Source organism: Sipha flava, unplaced genomic scaffold (assembly GCF_003268045.1).
Source record: "Sipha flava isolate LNK unplaced genomic scaffold, YSA_version1 176_pilon_pilon, whole genome shotgun sequence".
In the NCBI taxonomy this organism is placed as follows: domain Eukaryota; kingdom Metazoa; phylum Arthropoda; class Insecta; order Hemiptera; family Aphididae; genus Sipha; species Sipha flava.
Genome location: NW_020272062.1, coordinates 669584 through 696809, shown reverse-complemented (window position 1 = coordinate 696809; position 27226 = coordinate 669584). Strand labels below are relative to the sequence as shown.

The following is a 27226-nucleotide window of genomic DNA, read 5'->3' as shown; positions in this document are numbered from 1 at the left end:
ATATTATTTGATTATACTAGTTAAGTAATTTATCTAATGATTTTGTAAAATCAACAACTTATTTTATTTATACAGTCATAAATAATTTGACTTAGAATGGTATAAAAAGATTCAAAATACTTAGTAGATATACAAGAAAATTTAAATTACATAATAATTAAAATTAATGTGATGTTAAATACTAAATAAACAATTAATTTTGGTAAGTCAATTAAAAATAACCAAATTACATTATATAGTGTAAAATATTGGAGTCATTTATATTGAAAATATAAAATTCACAGCCTTAAAAAATAAAACAAACATTGTTTAAGAATGTCGCCTATTTAATATATCAAAAAGCATTTCCGTTGAATTATTTGATTCGTCAGAATCATCAGAATAACTTTCTGGTAATGTTAAATGCTTGTTATCATTATTACTAATAATACCATAACGATTTTCAATTGATACAGAGTTTGTATACTTTTGCCACACATGACCAATAACACCAATCATACACATAATAAGACCTAAAAATTTCATGAGAGTAATTTTGTCACCATTCCATTCTACAGCCAAAATCAAAATACAAATTTCCTGAAATTCAAATAATTAAATCAAAATGATAAAATTAACAAAATAAATTATACTAACCTTGATTACTCCAACTACACTCAATGTAATACTAGATGTCTTATAAACAGCAAAATATTCTGATACCTCAAGAATAAAAGCAAGGCAAGCTCCAATTAAGATACGTGATATCATTTGAAAACATTCAGTACTTTTATTATTATTCAACCAGTTATAAAAATCATTTCCTGTAATAATAAAATAGTATATTTATAAAATATTAATACAATTATTCATTATATTTATTAGTATAAATACATTTTACTAAATTAATATGCTTGCAAAAATAGACTAGTTTAATAAAATCATAGTGTAACTTAGGCAATTTTTATGAGGGGTCAAACTTGATATATCGTTTACTTTAAGACTAGTTATATTTAATCTGCATCAAGAAATGTTGTGGTGGCAAATACTAACGAAAAAATACATTTTGATTAACCTAATATTTATTTATTTTTTAAAGTTAATAGTTCAAAAAAATTATACTTTTATTGCTAAAATAATTCTTAAAAACTTAAAATACCTTTTATACAATATTTTTCTAATTAATTTACAAAACACCAAGAGGGCCATTGCCCCCTTTCGTTGAAATCCTTAGTTTATCCCTATGAATAAAATATATCTATGGTGTTTAAGTGTATGTAATTATATCAAATAACCCATTTTTATTCGCACGGGGTAAATAATGACCCAGCTGGTTTTTATTTATAATTTTATAAATGTTATCGTGAAGATAAATATATATAATATATACATAAATACATTTCTACAGCCTCAAATAATGCGCTTATAAATAAAATGTAACTAGTTTTGAATATCTTGGTTTTTTGTTTACATGCTAAAGTGCATAAAGTGATCAGCATCAATGTTTGAAAATAATTTACCTCGTGCAAGCAATTCTTTTTTCTTGGTTTTAAAACTCAAAATAGACTAACTCAAAAGGCAAAACAACAAAAGTTTGCACGACATGTGTTAAATTAATATACAGTGATAATTCAAAGTATGTCCAGATTGCTATGCTCAATAGGCTAAATAATAATATAATGATAAAATATAAATCAATTTTTTTTTTCACAATAGTTTTTAATTTTTTTTTTATGATAATGGCCTAATAAAACTTGGGAAAGAATTCTTTATATCTAGGTTGGTTTTCATTTATTTACTCTTTTAATCTATACATATGAAGTACAACTAGACAAAAAATATCCCATATGAGTAATGGTAACAAGGAAAATAGTGCGAATGACGACGAGTGAAGATGATGATTCATATTATCTAATTCAAAAATTATTTTATTATTTTAAATTCTCAAATTAATTTTTGTTGGTGCATTGATTACAGTATTACAGTATTGTGTGACTAAACGGATATAATTTATAAAAAATATTCTCTTTTGCCACACACAGATATAAAGTGGCTTTAATGAGGAAGAATGTTCATCATACTGAACAAACTGTATTAATCGTTGTGCAGAACACGTTGAACACTATTATGATTATTATTTAAACGATGTAGCACATATTCTTCAGTCTTGATATGTTGTTAAGAAAGATAGGTATATATAAAACAATTAAACACTTTGACTCGTTTTAAATAAAGTAAAGCAATTCATTGTTATAAGTTTTAAATACAAAAATCATAAAGCACTTGGCCTTAAGCTTGTTAAGCCATAAAGATAATAGTGCATGACAAAATAATAAGTGATTAGTAATGAAGGTTTGAAATTTGGTTAAAAATTCAAGTTTATTGCAGTTTTTCTGTTTTTCGCAATTATTAAGAAAACTACTGAAAAAATCTTAAAATGGCTACCATTCATAGTGACAGCTAAAAGCTACTTCCTATCTTAAATTTTTTATTTGGTGATTATCAAAGTAATTCTTCTAGTCAAAATCAGAATATAGCCAATATTATTTATATTTAGGTATACATATTTATTTATACTATTTACCTTCTAAAAACACAAAAATAGGAAATATTGAAATCAACATCCAGGGTTGGCTAAAATACATCATATCAACTGGACTTTTTACACATAATTCAGCTTTCTGCATAACAAACTGCGACAGACTCCAACGAAAACCACTGAAATTAAAAATAAATAATTAAATATTTTAGCTTAAAAATATTTTTAATATTTAGAAAATAGCAGGGATGGAAAACGTTTTTTAAAAAACGTTATTAAACGAAAAAAAATGAAAAACGAAAACTAAAAAATATAATAAAGAAATTAATACAACGAAAACAAAAAAATATATGTAATAACGAAATCAAAAATAAATTATAGTATTATACTATTATTATTTATTACGAAAAAAATATATATCTGTTATCAAAAAATTAATAATTCTGATAACTAATAGGTATTTGTTGACAAATAAAATATATTAATAGCATAGCACAATAATTAATTACAGTCAACATGGCACATACACATTGCAGTGGTGACGGTAAAATTATATTATCTTTCATGGCGATGGTCATGGATCATAATATAACATGGTTGACAGTGACGTGTCGAATATAGATCTAAATGAAGCCATCAAGTTAAAAAGGGGTGGGTGGTTGTTAGATAATAATATGTAAATCACATAATTATCGTACATATTTAGGTAGAGAAATATTGATATACGAGTTCTGAATGAGATGAATTAAATTAAATATGGGAGGGTGGGTGGCAGTGGCGGCGTGACGGCAGATTTTTGAGTCTCTGGACTCAAGTCAGTGGGTGGGTAGGTGGGTGGGTATTGACCATTGGGTATTGAGTGGGTATGTAACATGTAGAACGAATAGTGGTGGAGCTCTTTTTACAAGCTACCCTTAAATTTCTTTTTAGATAGGTGGGTGGGCAAAATACTAACAGGACTCATGAAGTAAAATATTTCGCGTCTCCACTGGTGGGTGGTAAACTAGACTTTTCAATTGGAATCAAAAAAAATGTTTATCTCGGCACGCCATTGATGGTTGTCACTTCAATTATTATAATATGATTATGTTATTATCTATTGATTTTAACAGTTGATTAGGAATCGATTTTGTTTTATAATTTATTATAATAATAACATGACTATAAAAATCTAAAATAGTGTTTTACTTTAAGTCTTTACTTACTTTTTAGTCTTTACTCTTTACCAATGCATTTTTTAAAAACGTTTTAATTTAAAATGTTGAATTTTGTTATTTTTACATAAAATATAAATTATAATTATGATTTGAAATTTAAATTTTAAATATTAAGAATAATTAATCATAACTTATGTGCATTCCTAAATTCAGTATATTGAATATTCATTATAACTACTATAAGTTAGGTATAGGAAATAAGGATGTATAAAAAAAAAAAAAGAAATGATCAAAAACGTTATTTGGAAACAATTTAGAAAAAAAACGTTTTTAAAAATGTTAAACAAAAACGAAAATCAAAAATTCAATAACGTTTTCCATCCCTGGTAAATAGTTAATTCTTATCAACAAAATAATGTATAAATATCAATACTCTATACTAGTTATAAATATAACGCTGTAATCGCAGTTTTTGTGTAAAGTAAATTCGATAACTATCGGTTCAATTTGGATCATATTTTTTTTTGTGTGTTCATTATGATCACGCGAATGTCAAAGGCATACATTTAGTTCATTAAAGTGAGTAAATAATTAATTAATAATTAATTAAATGTGTAAATTGTAAACCTATATGCAGCGCGGCGGTCAGCGGATTTCCAACTAATTATGGTTAATTTAAACTGGAGTTTAATCCTAATAATTGTATGTACACCAACATTTATGTAATCGAAAATGAATCAAAATTAATTTCAGATCAACGTTAAGTTTATAACACATTAATAGTTAGTGCTAGGCGCGTAGCCATGGGGGGGGGGGGTTACAGGTTTAGTAACACCCCCCTCAGCCGTGGTATACTTAATGTTTTATCAAGATAAAGATGCATCATAAGCCATGATTTAAACTTATTTATCAAAATGAAATATATATTATGATAACAATAATGTAAGGCACTAAAGCCGGGACCAGGCATTAATTAGTAACTACTAGACTTAGGGACTTATAGTTTTAAAAAATACACAAATATGCATGCAAATTTGCTTCTAAAATCATTAAAATATGCATTATAATATGCATTTATATGCATTAAAAAAAAAAAATTACCACATAGTATACAAAATAAAACGTGTCCATCGGATGTAAATGTATGTAAATGTATCTTTAAACTCCGAAACAAAACTTTGTAGTCGGCTACTCGTTGACTATTGTACTTTCGGCATTACACAGTAATAAATAATTCCTACTGTTCATCGACTTTTAAAAATATTGATTACTTTACCAGTAACCACTGCAAGCAGTCAAAGATCTTTTTCCTCTTTACGGCGCTCAAAAACATATTTGAGAAACACAACTGGTAAAAATCGGTGAACGGCTTAGCAGTTATGAATATTCATCGGGATTTAGTCGTAATCACCAACGAAATAATAGATACACTAGTTTTAAAAAGTAGACGCATTAAGTTAATTTAATTAAAAATATATATATATATATATATATATATATATATATATATATTTTTTTGTATTAATTATAATAATATATATGTAAAAAATTTAAATAAACGTAAAGTAATCAATTTCGTGTGTATAATTTTATCAATTAATTTTAAATAACACCCCCCCCCCCCTTAACCTGGTTAGTGCCATAAAAATAAAGGTAGCCTATTTTTTATTGATGTGCCTGGAGGCATCGGAACAGCTAATCTAACTAATTTTTTGCTTGCGAAAATTCGTTCACGCGAACGGGTAGCTTTAGCCATTGCATCTTCAGGGATTACTACTATGCTCCTCAACGGCGGAAGGACAGTACATTCTATATAAATTACTTCTTAATACCAATCTTTAGGATGAATTGGTTTGCTCTATTAGAAAAAATGGTATTATTGCAAAGGTACTTCAAAAAACAGTAATTACTTTTCGGGATGAATGTACAATGAGTAATAAGAGATCATTTAGATTAATTTTGCGTTTTTCTTAATAGATGTTGGCAGTGGCGTAACTAGGGGTGGGGTTTGTAGGTTATGACCCCCCAAAATTTTTCTGATGATTTTACAAATTCTACGTAGGAAAAAAAATGATTTATCTTGAAGACGCGAAATGGATGATTAATATGAAATATGAATATTATTCGTATTATAGTTGATAATAATAATAACATGATAATATAGAACGTTTTTTAACTGTCTGTTCAACTTTAAAACATCAGTAATCTTGCTACTACAATTTCTCGATAGTCGATTGTATAATACTTATAAACCTAACTTAATCTTACTTCCTTATCCCTACCAAACACCTGCAAAAAAATGCTTTTTTTCCAAATTCACAACCTCTCCCCCTCCACCACGAAAACTAATCCTGGTTGCGCCACTAGATATTGGTAATAGCAATAATTAAATAATAATAATTTTATCGAATTAAGTGATGAACTAGGAACTCAATTCATACCTAAAATGATCTACTAAATGTTTATTCAGATATAAAAAATTTAATGTCAAAAAAAATTAAGTGGTTGTGTGAAAGAACAATAATAACACTGATAAATTCAATTGCCGACAAAATAAAAGCTAAATTTACTCCAATATTTATTTAAACAAAACTGTCTAAATCTAAACATTAAGTTTTGAAGTTTTTTGTAAGAGAAAAGTATATCAAGATAATGAAAAATAATTATATTTACCTGGCAAATGATGCAACCAATAATAAAATAAATCCCAAAGTACTAAAATCGGTGGTCTTAAACGTAAATAAAAATAATCCTCCAGAAATTGAAAATACAATAATGAAAAGTGTCATAGACTATAAATACAAACAATTATTTAAATTCATTTTTTTTAAGCATTTATAAATATAAATTATTATTTACTTACTGCTTTTTCTAGTCTTAAAATTAGAGCATTGAGTAACACAAATATAATAGCCGTTGACTTTGTCATAGTGTATCTAAAAATTATAAATTAACTATTCATAAAAATAAATAAAATCAAATATTGTTGAAAATATATACAATGACACATTAACAAGTTCTAGGCCCCAATTAGAAAATCCAACATCAATTCCACTTGATATTCCAATAGGTGCAAATTTTGAAACTTTAACATCCCAAGATACTTTGATTAATGGAATTTTCATACTTTTATGGTATACATAACGGCAAATTAATGATGCACAAAATTTGAACACCAAATGACATGAAACAACAAGCAAAGGAAAATGGAACATCTAGAAAATAAAAATAATTTAATTTAAATAAAATAACTTCAGAATCATCAAATGTAGATATAAAATTATTTAAGTAACAGCTGTCCATACTTTTAAAAATGATCTTTGGTAAAATGTTATGCATATTGAGAAAAAAAAATACGGCAACATTAAAAGGCAAGATATGAATACATTTTTAAATTGAAAAGACATGGTTAAATTATATTTAGTACTAAAATAAATTTTAAATATATTTTTTTAATAAAGCAACGTGTGGCAAATATGAGAATAGAAAAAAATATTCAACTTGTCTATTAAGTAAAATGTTATTAACAGACACATTATTATACATTAAACACATCTTTGAAATATATTTAAAAAACACGATAAGAAGACATCTAATTAAAATTTAATAAATTTAAAATTGAGACTTTTAATTATAATTTGAAAATGTTTACAATAAGTAGACAACAAAATTGAATAAGTAACAACACACCAATAAAATAGGTGATAAAATGATATGCATATGATAAGAAAAATTATACTGATAAGTGTTGTAAAAATGAATAACCAAAATATCTCTATTAAATTGGTTTTAATTATTTAAAATAATTTTAACTTTTCTGTAATAAAAAATATTACAAATAACTCATAAGCAAAAATAAATCAGTAGGTCTACTAACTAAAATTATTTAGTAGAAAATATTAATTTGCAGATCAATTAAAAATATAGATACTTCTTTCTAAAATGAAATTAGTTTGTAAAATGTGGTTGGATTTATAGTTAGTTATTTAATATTTTTCAAAATAAATGCTTTTTCATAAACTTGTAAATTAAAACAATTTAGTATGATAATTTCCAACTAAGATGTTCATCGACTGCAAGTATCCTATATACATTTTGGAATACTTAAATTAAATTAAATTTCATGCATTAACACTGACTAGGTAATTTGCATTAAATGTTTATTATTTTACCTCCTTTTACTTACTTTATTTTTGTAAAATACTTTCATCAAATATTACTATATTATCTAAATCTCCATTAAGTACTGCTTGATTGATTGCATTCCTTCTTTCATCAATTGAACTCATTATATTCATCAAACCTTGATGTATTATGGCAAATTCATCATTGCAAGTAATTTGATTTACTATCAACTTCATTTTCTCCATTATACTCAGTCTTTCATTTTCAATAATTGTCAATTCTTGTTGGTAATCTAACACTTGATTACTATCTAACATCTAAAATAAGATTTTAAAAATTATAAATATTATTATATGTTGATAAGTATACAACAAAATGTATTAAATGTAGTCTTTTCTGTGGGTATACTACTATTTTATAATACATTAAAAGCCATATCATAAAAAGTTTATTGCCTCTAGTAAAATGTAATTTACGTTATTTTTAGTATTAATATAACAATTAAATATAAGCCTGCTCAAAACAAAATTAGTTAATGTATATTAAATGGTAATTAAAACACAATGAGTAGTATTTAACCATAAGAAAAAACTAATATTTTAAACACAAAAATGGAATAAAAATAAATAAAAATTTTAAAATTTTAAAAATGTATTTAAAATAGTAAATTTATTTAATAAATTAAAATGTATTGTAAAATATACTTACATGAGGGTTAAATTCTAAAATTGGTATTTGCTCATTTGATTCTATTATTTGTTGTTCAACATTCAAATTATTTAATTCATACATATTTTCAAGTTTATTAGTAAAACTATTTTTTTCTTCAACATGATTTGAAGTTAGCAAGGTATCACTAATACTAACAAGATCTTGTTTTACAGATTTTGATTCTAAATCATCATTTGTTGAATTTAAAATAAGTGATGACTTTTCATGATTTTGAACGTCAAACAGAGCTACTAAATCACCATCAAAAACATTGTTTATTTCTAAGGAGTCATTTGGTTTATCATTATTTTCAGGTATTTTAATATTAATTTTTTTTGTTGTTTCTTTTAAAGAACTTTTAATTGTAACTAAATCTTTTTTGGTTAAATGATGTAAACGACTAGATGAATCTAAGGTTTTTGCGACATTTAAAATATCTTCATAATTAGTATTGGGCATTACTAATTGTTTGGCAAGGAAATCTTTTTCAGTTTTAGCTAAAGTTAATCGCTTTGGTTCTAAATCATGACCAACATGTGTTTTGATATACATAACATTTACTTCATTACCTTCAACCATAACATCCATTCTAGCTGGACAATGAGAACCAATTTTATTCGTACCTAGTGATTTTAGCTTTCTAATATTTTTGCCTTTGGGTTTATATTTTCCATCACGATGGCATTTAAAAAACAAATGCTTTGAACCAGATACACCGACATAAGTTGTGCGAGCTTTAACAAACCTAAAATTTAATAAATATTAACCATCTATTATTTTTTAAAAACCAAAGAAAATAATTACTAATATTACTTACCTACTAATATCTTGATCTTCAACTTCATACTTCCATGCATAAAATGCATCTAAACTATCAAACTTTAACTTTTCGCTAACTATTTCAGTTTGATGGCAAAGTACATAATGTGTAGATAAATTATTTTTGGAGCAATGTTGATTGCAAAACACACATGATACATTTAAAATACTATTGTTTACATTCAGATGAACACTTTTAATATGTCGAGTTAACATGAATTTTAACCGTGAACTGTAGCCACATTCAGAACATGAGTACACAGAAATTGCTACTTTGTGTACATTCATATGCCGGTTAAATGATTGCTTATAAGAAAACGATTTTTTACAAATTGAACACACATACTTCTCTACGTTGGAATGTTTGGCCAAAATATGATCATTCAAATTGTTTTTCTTTGAGAAAGTTTTCATACACTCATCACATTCAAATTTCTTAGAACTTTTCGAAGACATTGCTATTAACTCACAATGATTCAACAATTAAAATATAATGTGTAGTTTCGGAAAAATTGATGCATAAACTATCTGAATATATGAAAATTTTAAATAAAATACAAAATGATTTTATACTTTTAAAATAAACCGATTTGTATCACAGTTAATCTGTACTTCTAATTTCAATCGTTTATAGATGAAGTTTCTTCATAAAAATTATAGAAAATACCTCGTTATTAATGTCGTATGATACGTGAATGAACATAAACAAACTGACTTGTGTAAATGAAGTTATCTTTTATTTGAAGTACACGGGTAATTTTTATAATTATAGACATAACTATTTGATCTAGATATTATAATCGTGATTTAATCTATACCGTGATTATACTATTACAGTCGAGTCGTGATTCGTAAAAACAATGTACATGATTTCAGTCTTATATTTAAATGCATGGTCTATAAGATTATTTGTATCATGATAAATTACTAAATTACTATTTACTTTATCATGATTTGTATTTTTAATATTTTTACGTTTGATAACAAAATTATTCATAAGTTCATAATGTTACCATCATATACCAAATAAGAGATAATCTACAACGATACCATATTTTATGACTCAGTGATGTTACAAAAGCAACTATCGCGTTTTACCATCACGGTGTGATCGTAGTTTTAGAATTTTAGAGTTTTAGATGATTATGCAATCTAAGCTCTATGCAGTTTCTATTCTGGTTGTTCTGTGGTAATGCCATAGGCCCAGATCATGAAGATTAGCGATATATCTAATCTTCATGATTATATCTTACATAGGCATAACTAGGGGGCCACAATAGGGTTTTTTAACACCCCAGGGGACCGATTCTTGAAGTGATAAACATATAAGTCGTAGGGTATAACATTGTTTTTATTCTTGAAAAGATATAAAATTTTATCAATTAAAAATCATTCGATTATTTGTCACATGTATGACAACCAGTGACAACATTTTATCGAATACTATCAGTGGTTTTCAACTTGGGGGTCACGAATCATAGGTTTAGGGGTCGCCAAAAATAGTGGATGAAATGGTTTTTCCATATTATTTAAAAAGAACAAAGTAAATTATTTATTTTTTGAAGTTTTTAAGTGTTAATTAATCAAAATTGTGTATCATATCATCTCTTATTCTCGTGCGAACAGTCAAACTAAACGCGCGCGAAATATTATCTCTATCTCTTATGTTTAAATTAATCACCTCATTTCCATCAGATTTCTTTGTGCTTTCTATCAATAAACTCAGTTTTTTATACTGTACCTGGTTTCTACGTTTACCAGCAGCCTACGAATTCATCTTCAAGGAAAAAAGTAATAACAAATATTTACTAATTACGCGCAGTATATGAAAAACACTATCATCTCCTTTCCAAGGCATCGCCACGCGTGGTGACCTTTGGACCTGCAATTACTTTTGACAATCTGACTTCCAGATAATTAAACATCATTAATATATAATGAAAAATCAAACTCCCAGTATTAATTACAATAACAATAAGAACAAAAATACATTCACTAAACAAACGTCTAATCAAAGCTCGTCTCGTTCCTATTCCTATTTCCAATCAAAAACAAAAAGTCGGTTCTGTCAATTCTTTAAAAATATCACACGACACCCGTATACCGAGCGGATCAAGTGATGTATTTAATTCTTCCGATATGGATTTAGATGAAAATAATGACGATAACTTCGAATATCCCAAAAAATCATCTAAATGAAATCTGTCGTCGACAGATATTCCAGAAACCAAAAAGACTAAACCATAATTTATCACACACAACAGATTTTCTCCACTCTCAAACGACGTCACCGAAACGGCAACTCTTACAAATGATTATACTTTAAATGAAAATGTACCTCCTGTTGTTTCCCAAGGCACTAAAATGAAACTTCGACCACCAATATTTGGTATCAATCAAACTGATCGGTACAGATAAATTTATCTTTAAATCTTCAATAAACGATCTAAAAATACTAACATCCGACTCCGAATCGTATCGTAACATAATTCACTTTCTAAGTCGATGAGATAGTGGTAGGAATATGATTTAGTGTTAGGGAGATGTTAGTGGACTGTATGACGTTATTTTGATATGGGGGAAGAATGGTATGTTTAATATTTGACTTTAATAATATTGCAGAACCCGCGTGGGAAGAGCCATCGGGGTGGTTACATGAAAATATGTAGTATAGCCAGGAATGTTAAAGGAAGAGTTTGGTGTCAGGTGTGCTTCGCAGATGAATAAAATATCAATGGAGTTTATAGAGAGGAAGGCATGAAGTTCGTTCTTTTGACGCAATAGTCCATTAGCATTCAATTGAAGGATTGAGATAGAGTGAGAAATATTATTTTGTCTATTTATCATTAGACAAAATTAGTTTTTCAATGAGAGTAGTAAGTAGAGAGATCAGTGGATTAATGGTGGATTGGAAGTTTTTGAGAAAGAGCGCCATTTGGTGGGCTAGGTGGTCGGGATTTTGGGATGCGTTGGTGGGGATGTCTTGGCTCGGTAAATCGGTTGTTGTAGCTTGAGCATAAGATTTTTTGGGTTGGGTGTTCATATTGGAAGTAGAGTTTACATTAGTGATTTTTACATTAGAGGGTACTTCTTTCAGGTTAGCTTGAGTTGGGTTTGACCTTTTGAGATGGTGGACAGCTTGAATTTTTTTTGAACACAGGGCAACCTCTGTAATTGGCTGGGTGGGCACCACTACATAGTGCGCATGTTGCTGGTTGGTCAGCAGATTTTACACAGCTTTCAGACGCGTGAGAGTCTCCACAGCGAACACATTTTGGCGATCACATCTTTTACCTAGAATGGATTTACTGATATACACGCGTTGTGGCATCTCAATCACCGTACAATTTTTATACGAACCCCTATAAGCTAAAAAATTTCCGAGAAGTGACGGCGACGACCAATAACACTATCACGGTGATCGGTTTACGTCTTATAGTTACTTGTTTTCGCAATTATAGGTAAATTTTGTGTAATAATTTTCCAACTTTTGTTTTTAATAGGCTGAATTGGGGAATTTCAGTTGGAGAAAATACCACAGCCCCTCCCTTAAAAAAAAAAAAAAAATATTTAAATACGCCCTTGGGGTCCTACAAATTATATATTACGATTATTACTTTATTTGTAAATAAAAATAATATAGTCTCAGTACGCAAATCGCCACCCACGTGGTCGTGTGGTCTTCTCAGTAAACGGGTTGTTATCGATGAAAATTAAGATGGTACCAATTACGCATAGCTTTGAAGTTTTATACGCGCATGCACTTGTAAAATTATTTATCATCGACGACAGTTCGAAATACAGTTACAGTATATAATTAGTTATGTAATAATACGAAAAAACATAGATTTATATAAATAATTAATAAATTAATATATTTGTATGGGGTCCCGCAAAATTCTGCACCGGGCCCTGAAAACCGTCGGGCCAGCACTGGTATGGTAAAGTCTTATAGTATAAGTTTTATGGGTAAAGTAGAAAAATTCCTACTATCATAGATAATTAAATACTATATTATGGTATTTATTATCAATGCTACTATTTAAATAATTTTTTATCACTAAATATCTTATCATGAAATTGTTCATATATTTATTCTAAGGCCGTGATAATTAATACGTATAGTTATACTTTCTATTTCTCAACATATATTCAGACTACAATAAAATTAATTTTAATTTAACTATTCAATAAATTATAAGATATTGCTTTATTTTATTTTTAATAATACATTTAAACAATAAGTCATGACCATATTTTTATATTGTTAAATACTGTGCTCATATACTATTTAATCTACTGTTAATATTTGGTATGCCGATTATGTGTCATGTTATACAATATAGAGCCAATATTAAGAAGAATGAAAATTCTGAAGTTTCTTTTTTTGCTTTACATTTAATAAATATTGTTACAATTTTTTTTTTTTTTTTTAACCATTACTTAATATTCAGAATTTTTCATTAGTTTATTACTCATTTCAATTCCATTTATTAGTTTAATATTAAAATTATGCTTTCAGATTATTACTTTTTTATGAGTTCATTACCAAATAATTTTTTTTTCTCTGTTGAAATGGATGACTCAGTGATTTCACAATCATCATCTGATTCAGCATCATCTGCAAGTTCAACATCAATATCTGATAACTTCTTAACAATAAATGAAGTAGTTCAATTAGTCAATGTCCTATTTTATTTAAAATATTCATGTGTTGTTATTTTTATAGAACAATCTGAATGAAAATATTATTGAAAAAGAAATTGAAAAATGTAATCAAATGTTAAGAACTACCAAAGAATGTAGTAAAGAGCGTATGAGACTTGTTAGAAGATTAGTTGAACTGAGATTCAAATTAGTAATGGTAATAGAAATGAATGCTTTAGAAAACAAAGATCTAATTAGTACAACTAAAGTGATTTTTGGTCATCATTTATCTCCTATATGGAAACTTACTTGGTTGGAAAATACATTTTGTGATGTATGTACAAAACCTATTTGGAAACACATGCATCAGCTATACCAATGTACTGGTAAAATATCTTACATTTTTGTTCTAGATAATATAAATGTAACTACACTTAATGTACTTTATGATCCTATTAAATAAATCTTAATTAATTGTATTCATTCAGATTGTGAATACAAATGTCATATATTTTGTGTGGAACAAATTAAAAGAGTTTGTACAGCTGTTACTGCTAGCGAAAATTCTATGATTTTCACTATATCCCCATACAGTGGATTGTTATCTCAAGATTACAAATGTGCAGAATGTCAATCTTACATCCGAATCCGCAACTTACAAATTTCACCAGGTAATATATATATACAATTATTATTATTATCTAAGAATTAATATTATTTCTTTTTTCTGATGTAATATGCTTCAGTAGAATGATGATACTTTAGACCCATTGTAGTTTCTATTTTCAGGGCTTATGTTAACAATATCTTTTGTGATTGTGCTATAAAAAGGAAATATTATATGTAAAAATCATTTATATATGTTACAGGCAATATTGATAATTCAGGTATTTGGCAAAATGCCTAGGCATTATGCAAATTGCCGACCCATTTTAGGCAATGTAATTAAAACATATGATTTTTAATATTATTTTACATATAACCTAGGTATTTTATAAAATACCTAGGCATTAAGCAAAATGCCAATTTTTTTTTAGGCAGAATACAAAACATTTTATTATGTGTTATATTAAATTAAGGTTTTTATAATTATTATACATTATTATTCATATTACAAACAACATTTAATTTTTATCTATTATTATATTAATACTATTATATAAATATTTCACTTTACTTAAATTAACATGTTGTAGAAAAGTGACATTTTGAAGTGCACTAAATGTTATTTTTAAGACAAATACACTTTTTATTTTGACACTTGGACTTACAAACACATTTTAAAAATTCTTGGCCAATTCTTGTGGATTGAATTTTTATCAACTCATTATATTGTTCATCAGATAAAAAACTAGTATAAGTGACCACATTTTTAAAAAAATGTTGTAGTTTGTCATAAAAATTTGACTTCATATAAATCGTATGCATAGTTTCAACACCAAAACGAGACACGAAAATGACAAGAAAAATTACGATATTGTTATAAAACTATTAGTACATTCAATATTGTATCTCAGAATTATTATTATAGTAATAAAAAAATATTAATCTTTACTGCGTTAAATCGGGAACGCACATTTATGATAAACGATAAGTAAAGTCGTTGGTAATAAGCGATGCCCAATTTTGTTTGTTTTCTTCATATTGCCTACTCCACGATTGTAATTATACATAATACCTAGACAAAGCCTGTATTATGTATATTGCCGAGTGATTTTTGGCATTTTATATAATGCCTAGGCATTTTGCAATATACCAGATTATCCATTTTGCCGGTAACATATACATATATATTTATTTTTAGAAGATACTCTTTCATTAGAGGCTCGTTTATGTGATTATGATGGCAAATTTTACTGTCCTTTACACCATTGGAATAAAACTGCTATAATACCAGCTCGTGTTATATGTAATTGGCAATTTGAGGAAAAGGGAGTGAGTCAGGCTTCTTTTCAACTACTTAATTACAAGTATAAATCAAAAATGTATGATTTAGAAAAACACAATCCTAAACTTTTCATGTATCTTGAATCACTTAGTCAAATTAAGGTAAGAATATCTTGATCATTACAAGAATGATTAATCAAATCCTAAATGAATTAATTTATTGTTATAGAACATAAAAAATAATTTAGTGAAAATGAAAAAGTATTTAGTTTTGTGTAAACTTTGGAACTCACAGTTAAAAAATATGTCTTCTAGAAATCACCAATTGTTATATGATGGCAACTTATATAGTATGAAAGATATGGTTGATATAAAATCGGGAGTTTTTTTAGAGGATTTAAAAAAAACTATAAAAATATGTGAAAAACATATACGGCATGAATGTGAAGTTAGTTATTTGTTATCACTATTTGTAATGATATATTAAATAATTTTTTATTTACAGATTTGTAAAAATCAAGGCTATATTTGTGAAATTTGTCAAAAAGACATTATATTATTTCCATTTGATGAAGATGCTGATGAATGTAATAAGTGCAAAAATGTTTATCACAACCAATGTTGGAAAACTCGAGATTTTTGTCCCAAATGTAAAAGAATTGAAACTCGTAAAATTAAAGAATATCTATGAATGAAATGATAATAAAAATTGAACAGAAAATAATATTTTATATATATATATATATATATATTAATCTTATAATTTTAAATGTATTATGTTTCATATTTTTAATTTTTAGTTAAAATTTTAATTTATACTATATAGCAATAACTGCCTTTAAAACCATATATATATTATTAAGTTATGTCTTTGAAAAGGGTTAAATACTGTGATATTTAAATTATACTATATGTTAGTTTTTAATTAAGTTTCCTATTCATACTGTGATTAACATTTAAATGAATATAATTCATTACAAAGAATACATACATGTATATTAAAGTCGTCCTTATTTTTGAACTTATAAATTTTCGATTTCTCACCCTCTCATTTTGTTCATTACTATAAGAAATTAATTGAGGTAAAATTTGGTCATGATTACTCAACCCCTTCACGTACCCTAAGAGGGTTCAATATTAGTGAAAAAAAGTTGTTTCGTTATTTTTTGACTATATTCAAAAAAATATTGCATTTATCTTAAAAATGTATAAATCATATATTATAGATATTTTTATTTTTAATAATAAAAAACGTATTCATACAATTTCTCGTAAATCTATTATTTCCCAAGAAAAATGATAAACTATCAAATATTTTATTTATTTTAAAAAAAATTTTTTTTACAGTTATTTAAATATATTAAAATAATGATTGATGATAGGATAAAATATCTTATATATCTTTTATACAATTGATAAAGAATTTAATTTCCTAAAAAAATTTGATTACCATAAATTTTATTGGATTGACTGTTTTATTGTAACAGTCGATTTAACATAAACAAATTTAATGTATTTAAAATATTATTATGTTAATTCAAGAGTTTCATTAATAATACACGTTTTAATATAATACAGATTATACAATATCTTATTAATCTATTAATATCTATCATTTATTATTTCATAAGAAAAATGATATAGTTAATATTGAAATTTTTATTTATTTAAAAAAATCAATTTTTTATTATTATATTATTATTTTTGCACATTTGTTATTATTTAAAGCTTAAAAAGTTATATACATTTTTAATATTTGTATTTTTGAAACACTGTGTAAATTGAAAGTGTCAAGTTAAAATTTTACTGTCTTAACTCAATAGTGTCATAAATAACACACATTTTAAGATAATAATATTTTGTACCTAATAATTGTATCGGAATCGGATAATATGTTACAATTGAGATTATGGGTTGGTAAACTTCACTCACTATCTGAAAAAAAGTGGTTGACTGACTATTGGTATACCAATAGTAATATCATTTAAAGGCAAAGAGCAGCTGCTTGGTGTACCAGAACTTATATCTGGCATTAGACAAAATCAAGCAATAGCAGTAGGTATATCATGGTTTTGAAAATTGGGGTTTAACCGAAAACATACAAGATTTATGTTATGATACAACTGCATCTATCAGTGGCAGTCAAAAGGTGGGGGTATGAAGGGGATAGATCCCTCAATGACCTTTTTTTAATTATTTATATTTTCATCCATATTATACATAATATAATATTGGCATTCATCTATTTTCTATTAAAAAAAATAAATATACTGTACTTATTAGTTATTATACAGTCTCTAGGCTTGAATAAAATTAACAGTTCAAACATAAAACACTAAAATATTAATTGAAACAAACTTTTTAGGTTTTTTTAATTTCTTTTATAGTTAAATTATAAAAATGTATGAAATTTAAATTTAGTACTTAATGCTTAATATAATATATGAATTGTGTAATTATATTATTTTAGAGTCGTCTCAATGGTTTAGCCACTATGGCTGTTCATCGTGGGGTTATCAATATAATGGCAGACAAAGTACTGGATGAATTGGCAAAAAAACCAGAAAAATAGATTTAATAATATAAATATCATTAATATAATATAATTTTCATGTTTAAAAATAAAGATTTTTATATATAGTGTTTGTTAAAAAATCAGCTATATCCCCCCCATGACAAAATCATTTGACCGCCATTGGCATCCATCATGGGTCAACTAAAAGGCGCTTGTATATTATTAGAGCAAAGCCTAGAACGTGATATACTATATTTACCATGTAGACATCATATACTTGAAGTTATATTGAAAAGTCTTTTTGAAATAAAAATTGATATTGCATCCGACCCTGATTTACCAATCTTAAACGTTTCTAAAAAGCTTGGCCTAATATTAATGTCAAAAACTTTCATAGTGGATTGGAAGATACTTTTGTTTTTCAATCGGTACAAGATTTCAAAGAAAACCTTTTAATGTTCGGTAAAAATCAATTACAACAGTTTCAACCTCAAGATTACTATAAGGAACTGTTAAAACTTACTATTATATTTCTAAGTGAAAAAACTCAAAATGGTACATTTTTCAAAGTTCTAGGATCCGTACATCATGCTCGTTGAATGGAAAAAGCTTTATATATTCTGAAAAAATTTTTATTTCAAAACGAATTTAAATTAACATTAAATGAACATAATGCTTTCCGTGATTTGTGTATTTTTATAGTTCGGAATATATGGTGGTACCTAACACCAGAAGTAACAACATTAGCATTTTTTGATGACAATATATCACTGAAAACAAAGGCCAAAATGTTAAAACAATGAAAACTTTTGATATCAAATCAGAATACTAAAAACGAATAATTTTATAATCAAATAAAATATACGATTATGAAAATAAAGATATCGATAATTTTATATCAGTCCAATCTAGGAATTTTTTTTAATAGATTTGAATGGAAAAAAAGTTCACCGCCCCCTAATCGCCCAAAATGAGCTCACCACCCTCGGTACTCCTCCATCGACCACCAGGGAGCGATATCGCCTCCGTTGAGAAGCATTGAGCTAAAGTATATTAAGCTTAATTATATAATGGTTAATTGTAGCTTCAACTAAACAATCTTCATCAAACTTCCTCTTGTATATAAATATTATTAAAGTTATATTAAAAAACCAATATATGTAAATATAAATGTAATAACAAATCGCTTTATAAGTGATAAAAAAATTAAAATATGGAATACAAAAAAATTAAAAATCTCTTTATAAATGGCAAAAAATTAAAATAAAAAAATTAAGACACTTGAATTGAAATTATTATGATATTGAACCTTGATTTTAATGGCAATGAGATACCATGTACATTAGGGTGTCCTTATTTTTGAATGTTTAAATTTTTGTGATCGATCCCCCTAATTAGGTTCCAATATGTATAAAAATAATACATACAAAATTTGAGCATAATCGGATAAGTTTAACCCGTGCCTCAAAGCTCTCAAAAGTTTCACGTTATTAATATATTTAAAAAATTGAGTAGGTAATTCATAAAATTAACGAAAAAATTAAATAATAAATACATATTTTGTAAGAAAAAACGAATTTTAATTTTATAAACAATTTATAATAATTAATACATTTTTTAATAAATGTCTACCAATATTTTATTTTGCATGCATATATTATAATTTTTCCATAAGAGTGATTTTGTTTGAATTTGAATACTGTTGCCTGTATTCCGTGAGAACTTGAAGAATATACTGCTTCTGTTCTTCATTTTTTGAACCAATTTTGTTAAAATCTTCAATTAATTTAACAGCTCGTTCAGCCGTATCATTTACAATTTGTAATTTGTTGATAATTTATTTACCCCGTTTGTATTCTAAATTGTTCTCCCAAGTTGATGGCGATGTTTCAATAAAGTTATAATTTATATTGAACCTTTTAAAAAAAATTTAAAGTTTTATCTGAAATAAATGATTCAATCGTATTATTTATAAAACTTGGTATTTAATTTAATTTTACACATAATCGTTTTTCTACATTAATTGAGTCTCCATCTACATTATTATCTTTTTTTAAAGCTTGAACTATTTTAATTTTTGTATCGTCAGAAATTTCATCATCGAAAAACGCAAACCCAACTGAATCTGGAGACAAATACCATAGATGATTGATAAATTTTTTTAGTGTAACTTCAGATAAATTTTCATCTATTGTCTTATAATCATAAAGATCACGCAAAAATTGTAAGTCTTGGCGTGGTGCAACACAAGCATTTGGTGCATTAAACCACGCTTTAACATAGCAAAGAACAATAAAAATACAAATATCACGAACTGAATCGTATTCTCTTTTGTTTAATTTAAATTCTTATATAACATAAAAAAACAATAAATGGCCTTCGACATCCAGCGAGCATGATGAATTGCTCCTGGAACTCGAAAAAAGATTTGACGAGCAGGAGTGCCATTTAAAAATATAACAGTTAGTTCAAGAAATTCTCGGTAATCTTCCCTACATTGAATCTTAGTTAATTCAGACATGCAAAATTTTAAAATACATTCAGTCGAATTATTTAAATGTTGACTAACTTTAGTGTCTTGAACTCCAGGTTTGAAGTTGTTGAGATTAAGTCTTGGCCACGCTAATTGAAACCGTTGAAATAAAGGGACGTTTGGTCCAAATGTTGAACCGAATTTATGATCAAAAACACTTCTCAAAATTATCTCAAAAATGTGATGGCGACAGGGTAAATGCAATAAACTTCTTTCCAACCATTGTTCAAGTAATATACATGTACCGCCGATTCGGCCTAAAGTACAAACATTTAAATGCTTGAATTATTAAAAATAAATATCATTATAAAAATTATATTAAAATAAATATTTTATTATAAAATTGTATGTTTCTATACTAACTAACCCGTGTTTATCGCAGTCGTATCAAAGCACATTGCTTTTACGTGATCCATTAATCCCCACCCAGATAGGTATTGGTAAATAGCTTTTGCTTGAGCTTTTGAAGTACCTTGTAATAATTTAGGTACGCCTAATAGTTGTTCACTGTCATTATTAGTTATAACAATTGGCAATCTATCAACAGTTTGTTTTCCAGTTAAATCAGGGAGCAATTTACCATCCCAGTGTAAGACTTTTGCATTTAATTCAGATGTTGAAAACTTTTTACGAATATTGTTTGCTAAAATCATACGCGATTGCTCGCGATACTGTTTTATGGAAGATCTGTTCACAATTAAATCGCTAACTTCAACTTAAAGTGCTTCTGCTACTACAATTATTATGTGAATTGTATCTCTGTCACTAATTTTACAACGGTCAATGGCTGAAGATAATTTGGTTGTCATGATTTCTTTTCTACCTCGTGTTTTATTATTGACGGTGAGTTGAGTTTGTGAAGTATCTATTATATTAGAATTATATTCTGTAGAAGATACTGGTAAACAGTCAATTTCACTTGTACTTGGAACTTCATCGGAAAAATCGTCATCACTGAAATCAGTAGATTCAACAAAATAAAGTAAAAAAAAAAAAACGATTTAATAATTTATTAAAAATAAAGGTATGATTAAAAAAATAACGATCTTACATTTATTAAAAGTAGCAGCACATTGTTCAATTTAATGACGTTTTTTTTCTAGCAGTTAGTTTCTCTTGTCTTTCTTCTTTATCTTTAACTTTTTTCATAAATGCATAATTTACACCAGATAAATAACCAGGCCTTCCTTTATGACGTTGTAAAGTCAAAAATTTTTTATCATCCTCCAAACTTATCATCTGCATAGCATTGGCATGAGCTATATCATATAAATCTTCTAATTGATCTTTAAACTGTTTTTTCCTTATTTATTTGATTTTCATTTCTTCTTGTTGCATGTTTCTGTAAATTTCTCCATTCATTATACATTTTTTCTAATTTTTCAATACAACATTGAAAATTTCTAGTTGGTATTCGCGTTTTTTCCCAAAATATAATTGTTTTTTTTTAAAACTAAAGAGCAACTCTGTCTCACATTAAGCTTCACTTTTCTAAGATTATAAAATAAAACCTTTAACACTTGCATATTGGATGGTAACTTACTGCCTATAATTTAATTTGCATCGTCTCCGATTAAATATATTTTCGTTTGATCGCGAAGTTCGTATACTAGTGACATTATAACATCTATTTTACAAATGTACTTTACAGTAACAACACCAGTGACTTTGCAATAACTAATGATAAATACGAACATTCACGGTCGTCACAATTATGATTCACATAATCACGTTAGATATCAAAAAGCATTAAGATAAAAACGGACTATGTGCGATTATAATATGAACTGTATCGATGGGGTATTTTTATATTTACAGACATGTCTATAGTTTATTATGATAGTAACTTTAAGGGATTTGGGGCACGGGTTAAAATTATCCGATTATATTCAAATTTTATATACATAGTAGTACAGATTTGTACCGAATAAAGGAGTGCTCGACTTCAACAGAGGTAATGGGTGCAAATTTCATTTTTCCACTGCTCAAAGGAGTGAGCTCATTCTGTAATATTACCCCATTCATTCCGCAATGTATATCTCTAATTAATTTTAGACAGTTTAAACCAGAATTTTTGTTTAATACACTGTGCATTTTACTTGTGAACTTATTCTACGCATTTTATAGCTTCTTCTACGAGTCCTAAACTAAACTTTGAACTAAAATCATTTTAAAAATGGAATTATTGAGAAATATTTAAAAAATTTTACTTATGGCAAAATATGTAAAAATATGTAAAATAAAATATAATTAATTTCATTGGATACCTCTTGGAACAAATTTATCACTTACCTAAATTAATTTATTAAATCACAATAAAAATATATAATTACTAGCTGAATTACCCTTCATTGCCGGGTTTAAGTATATAAATGTATGTAACCTGCCAAGATTAAATTTTATTAAATCTATTGAAATTTAAATTAATTAAGATTTTTGAAATAATATTTTATACATATTAATTTAGTTTTTAAGATAATGATTATTATCATAACCTATTCGATAAGTTATAGATTTTGGCAGCAGAAGCTTTGTTCACGATAAATTTTAGCACTAAAGGTTCAAAATAAATGTTTTACTAATAGTTTTTCAATATGTTATCTACAAAACTTCTTTGTAGGCAATGTTCTTCACTGATCTATTAGTAGGCGATTTTTAATCCATGACTAACTTTTTTTCCAAACATAGCTTCATATGGAGGTTGTTTGATGCCAGGTTAGCACTGCCAGGTTAGGCATGCCAGCATGATAAGCACTATTTTTGGAAAATTGACAAAATCTCAATCCTTCACTCCATTTCCTAGATTGATTTTCTTCCATCCAAGCATAAATGATTTTTTTCGATGTCCTTGTTAGCTCGCTCAACACTCCCCTGACTTTGCGATTGACGTGGCTTCCCGTGTACTATTTTTAAACCATCCCACATTAGAACTTAATCATTTATAATATGATTAACAAACTCTCTACCATTGTCTGATTGTAGTATGCATGGAGCTCCAAATATACAAAAATATTGATAAGATTGTATGTAACTTCGCTTGCCGTTTTTGTTTTTAAAGATCTTAAAGAAACAAATTTAGTAAAATGGTCTTGGTAAACCAAAATAAATTTAAAATCATCATCTTTATTACTTTGCATATCTATCAGATCAACTTGTGCACGAGAATTAAAAGTTTTAGATATAATTGATTTTATTACTAAACCTTTTTTGGGATGAGCGTGTTTTTTATTACATATTTCATATTACTGTATCTAAATATAATAATATTATATCCCTGGTAATATATTTATATTTTTGTTTTATTGAATGCTCTATTCGGTTTCGACCACCATGACCACAATTTATATGAGCCATGTGCAATATGTCAAACATTTCATTGCATTTTACAAAATAAATAATGTCACCATTGGTTTTACTTGGTGGAACTATTAATTTTTTAGACTCACCGATTGTGAGTACGTCAAATTTATTTAGTCTTCTGTATTCGCTCGTTATTTTCTTTGAATTGACTTTTGCTTATTCTACCTCTTTTATGAGTTCATCGTATTTTATTAGAGCACTATATTCACTTTTTGTAATTTCATTAAGTTTTAATTCAAATTTAGTTTTAAAATCAGACACACACGTTTCGTTAACCATTGCTAAAGACGAACTAATATAAGCTCACAAAAATACTAGTTCATATAGTATCAGTACAATATTGTACCATTTAGATAAGGTGTATTTTGTATACCTTTAATATAACGAGTTGATAAAATACAATATCAGTGATAAATTAACAAGATACGCGTGATCATCTATAATCGTAATAAAATCGTATTTAATGTAAGCAAACATATTTAAGACTCTACGGTTTTGCCTTTACGATAAAAGTCAGTACCTATACGATTTTGGCGGTTTTGCCCAAATGAGGTTGGTCATAACTAGGTTTGCCCGGTCAAAAGCCGAAATATGACATTTTGCCAAAGGATTGTGGGCAGTTCGCGTTTTGCTTGGGCATTTCTGAGGTTTGCCCGATTTCGACTTTTGCCTGTAACACATATAAATCCGGATTCTAGTTATATGATAACACGAACATAGATTTCTATAAACAATCAGTAAATTAATATATATATATATATATGGGGCCCCGCAAATTCTGCACCGGGTCCCAAAAACCGTTGAGCCAGCACTGAATATAGTAATGGTATATCATCTCAGACTCCCACTAATCGCTATGGACTCTCCTCGAACGGATAAATTGATTGAATGTTTTACACCAATATTTGGTATAATCAGATAATTGTTGGATCCATGCGCGATAACATAGAAGGCGATGGTCAACAGAATTTACTATCTAAAATCTAAATCGTAAATTAACCTGGATACAGGATAGGTGGTAGCTTAACCGTCGCCAGTTTCGAGGAGACAATGGGACCATTTTGCCCCAGGCCCCAGTCAAGGAAAATTTAAAAAGGGCCTCCTTAAAGTCCAAATTGATTAGAAATACTTAGCGTTACCTATTAGATATTATTTATAATTATATATTATTTCTTAACTATTTTTCTTTATGAAATATTAATCAATTTAAATAAATAAAATTAACTTAAATTTATATTTAAACATTATTATACAGACTACGTTTTTAGATATTTTAATTTCTAAATAAATATAATTGTAATTTATTATGGTTATTGCCGGAGTATGAAGAATGATATATCATTTTATCCAAATGGAAGTAGAAATTCGTTATCGCAAGTATCGACGCGAAAACATCCAAGTTCTTATTTTCTATAAGTGCTTATAAATTATCTAGGAATACATATAATTTTAATTAAATGTGGTAACTGGCAATATATTATTGGAAAGTAATTGAAAATTCGTATTGATGCATTTAAATGACATTGATTCTTTGAGGTTTGGAAAACTATATTTATCAACATTTTGCAAACTTGGTGTGTATTTTTTTATCATACTTGTATATTATTGTGATGACTGAAGGACCCCCGAATCAATTTGCTTCAAATACTAAGTATCCTTAAGGTACTTAACCTAAGGCCTCACTGAACGCGATTTTGCGTTTCACGTTTTGCGTTTTACGATAAATCACGCAAATAAATCAAAATAGTTTGTTTTCTTGTGATTAATCACTTTTGAAAAGCCCACGATGTCGGTTGATCCAGAAAAATTAGCTACAGCAGTTTTTTTTTAAAAGAACCGATTTGGAACTATCGTCATGCTGGACATAAAAATAAGACTATTATTCAATAGTATTGGTCTAATTTAAGTAAAGAAATGATTATATAAAAGGCTTTCGAAAATTTGTTTCCGATTTCTGTATAGTATATTAAATATACTATATTCTATTGCATCAAGTACTAAGTTAAAAGTTTCTTCGTCCATACGGCAATACTCAAAAAGTTTTTCAGGGTGTTTTTTTTAGTTTAGAAAAAGAGTATGATATTCACCTTCTGTTTCTCTATTTTTATTTAACTCATGAACCCATAAACATTCTTTAAACATTTCAACTTTTTCTTCTATTGAAGCAGAACTTTCAGATAAAAGTATTTTACGCAAGCGGTTTGAATTGAAAGAAGTCTTATTGGCGACTAAAATTATTGACCACAAAACAATAGAAACGCGGGACAATATCGCTCGCATAATCGCTTGCATTGCAAATCGCGTTCAGTGGGGCCGTACATTTAGGACGGCTCTAGATGGTGGATCCATAACACCTTAGAGACGAAAGAAAAACTACCGTATTATATCGTCCTGTAGTGAAATTTATAAGTAAAATTTGATTTAATGATATTACATTGAAACGGATTCTAATTTTTTGAATTTACGAATTTTTATAAATTATTTTATTTATTAAAAAAAAAAAACAAGAGTTCAAATTAATATTAACCATAGTTTACAAAGTCTATTAATCAAAATGTAATGGATCAGTTACATTTAATTATCTTTTCTTCAGATGAAGCAAATTTGTTAAATTACAAATAATAGATAGAAATAATCATAGCGGATAAGTCAATGTCCAAAAAAAAACATATTTTTTCGACTACATAAAACCTAAATTTCGTTGGAAATAAAATACTAAGATTTAGATTATCCTTTAACATTGGTGGTAAATCGGGTAATACAATTCCCTTTACTCAATTGCAGACCCCAACTACAACAATAAATAATAACCCAATAATAGCCATTTAACCATTTTATAAATGATATATATTTGATTGTAATATTATTTGTATTATGGCTACACTGAAACACCAGACGGCGCGGTTTTTTTAGCTGTGGCGGTCTTCTGTAATATGTGCGTGTTCAGTGCTCGG

General features: G+C 27.3%; 2 protein-coding genes across 3 annotated transcripts; one reads left to right on the top strand and one right to left on the bottom strand.

Moving 5' to 3' along the window:
- Positions 1 to 264: 264 nt before the first annotated feature.
- On the bottom strand, positions 265 to 10290 carry LOC112680340 (solute carrier family 35 member C2-like). Of its 2 annotated transcripts, XM_025550401.1 has the most exons (7): positions 7862 to 7983; positions 6676 to 6890; positions 6539 to 6611; positions 6349 to 6467; positions 2564 to 2697; positions 637 to 803; positions 265 to 579 (listed from the first exon to the last, which is right to left on the bottom strand). In XM_025550401.1, exons 1-7 carry the CDS (start codon positions 7883 to 7885, stop codon positions 310 to 312), a joined length of 1002 nt encoding a protein of 333 aa, XP_025406186.1. In that variant the 5' UTR covers positions 7886 to 7983; the 3' UTR covers positions 265 to 309. The 2 variants fall into 2 exon arrangements, with proteins under 2 accessions (XP_025406186.1, XP_025406185.1); XM_025550400.1 differs by lacking the exons at positions 265 to 579; positions 637 to 803; positions 2564 to 2697; positions 6349 to 6467; positions 6539 to 6611 and adding exons at positions 8509 to 9256; positions 9329 to 10290 and having other exon boundaries at positions 6804 to 6890; positions 7862 to 8117.
- A 3227-nt stretch (positions 10291 to 13517) lies between these two features.
- Positions 13518 to 16581, top strand: LOC112680329 (differentially expressed in FDCP 8 homolog). Its single transcript, XM_025550385.1, has 7 exons — positions 13518 to 13642; positions 13853 to 13998; positions 14060 to 14363; positions 14466 to 14648; positions 15782 to 16026; positions 16094 to 16312; positions 16370 to 16581. The coding sequence occupies exons 2-7, from the start codon at positions 13867 to 13869 to the stop codon at positions 16553 to 16555; spliced, it is 1269 nt and encodes a 422-aa protein (XP_025406170.1). The 5' UTR covers positions 13518 to 13642; positions 13853 to 13866; the 3' UTR covers positions 16556 to 16581.
- Positions 16582 to 27226: the final 10645 nt, after the last annotated feature.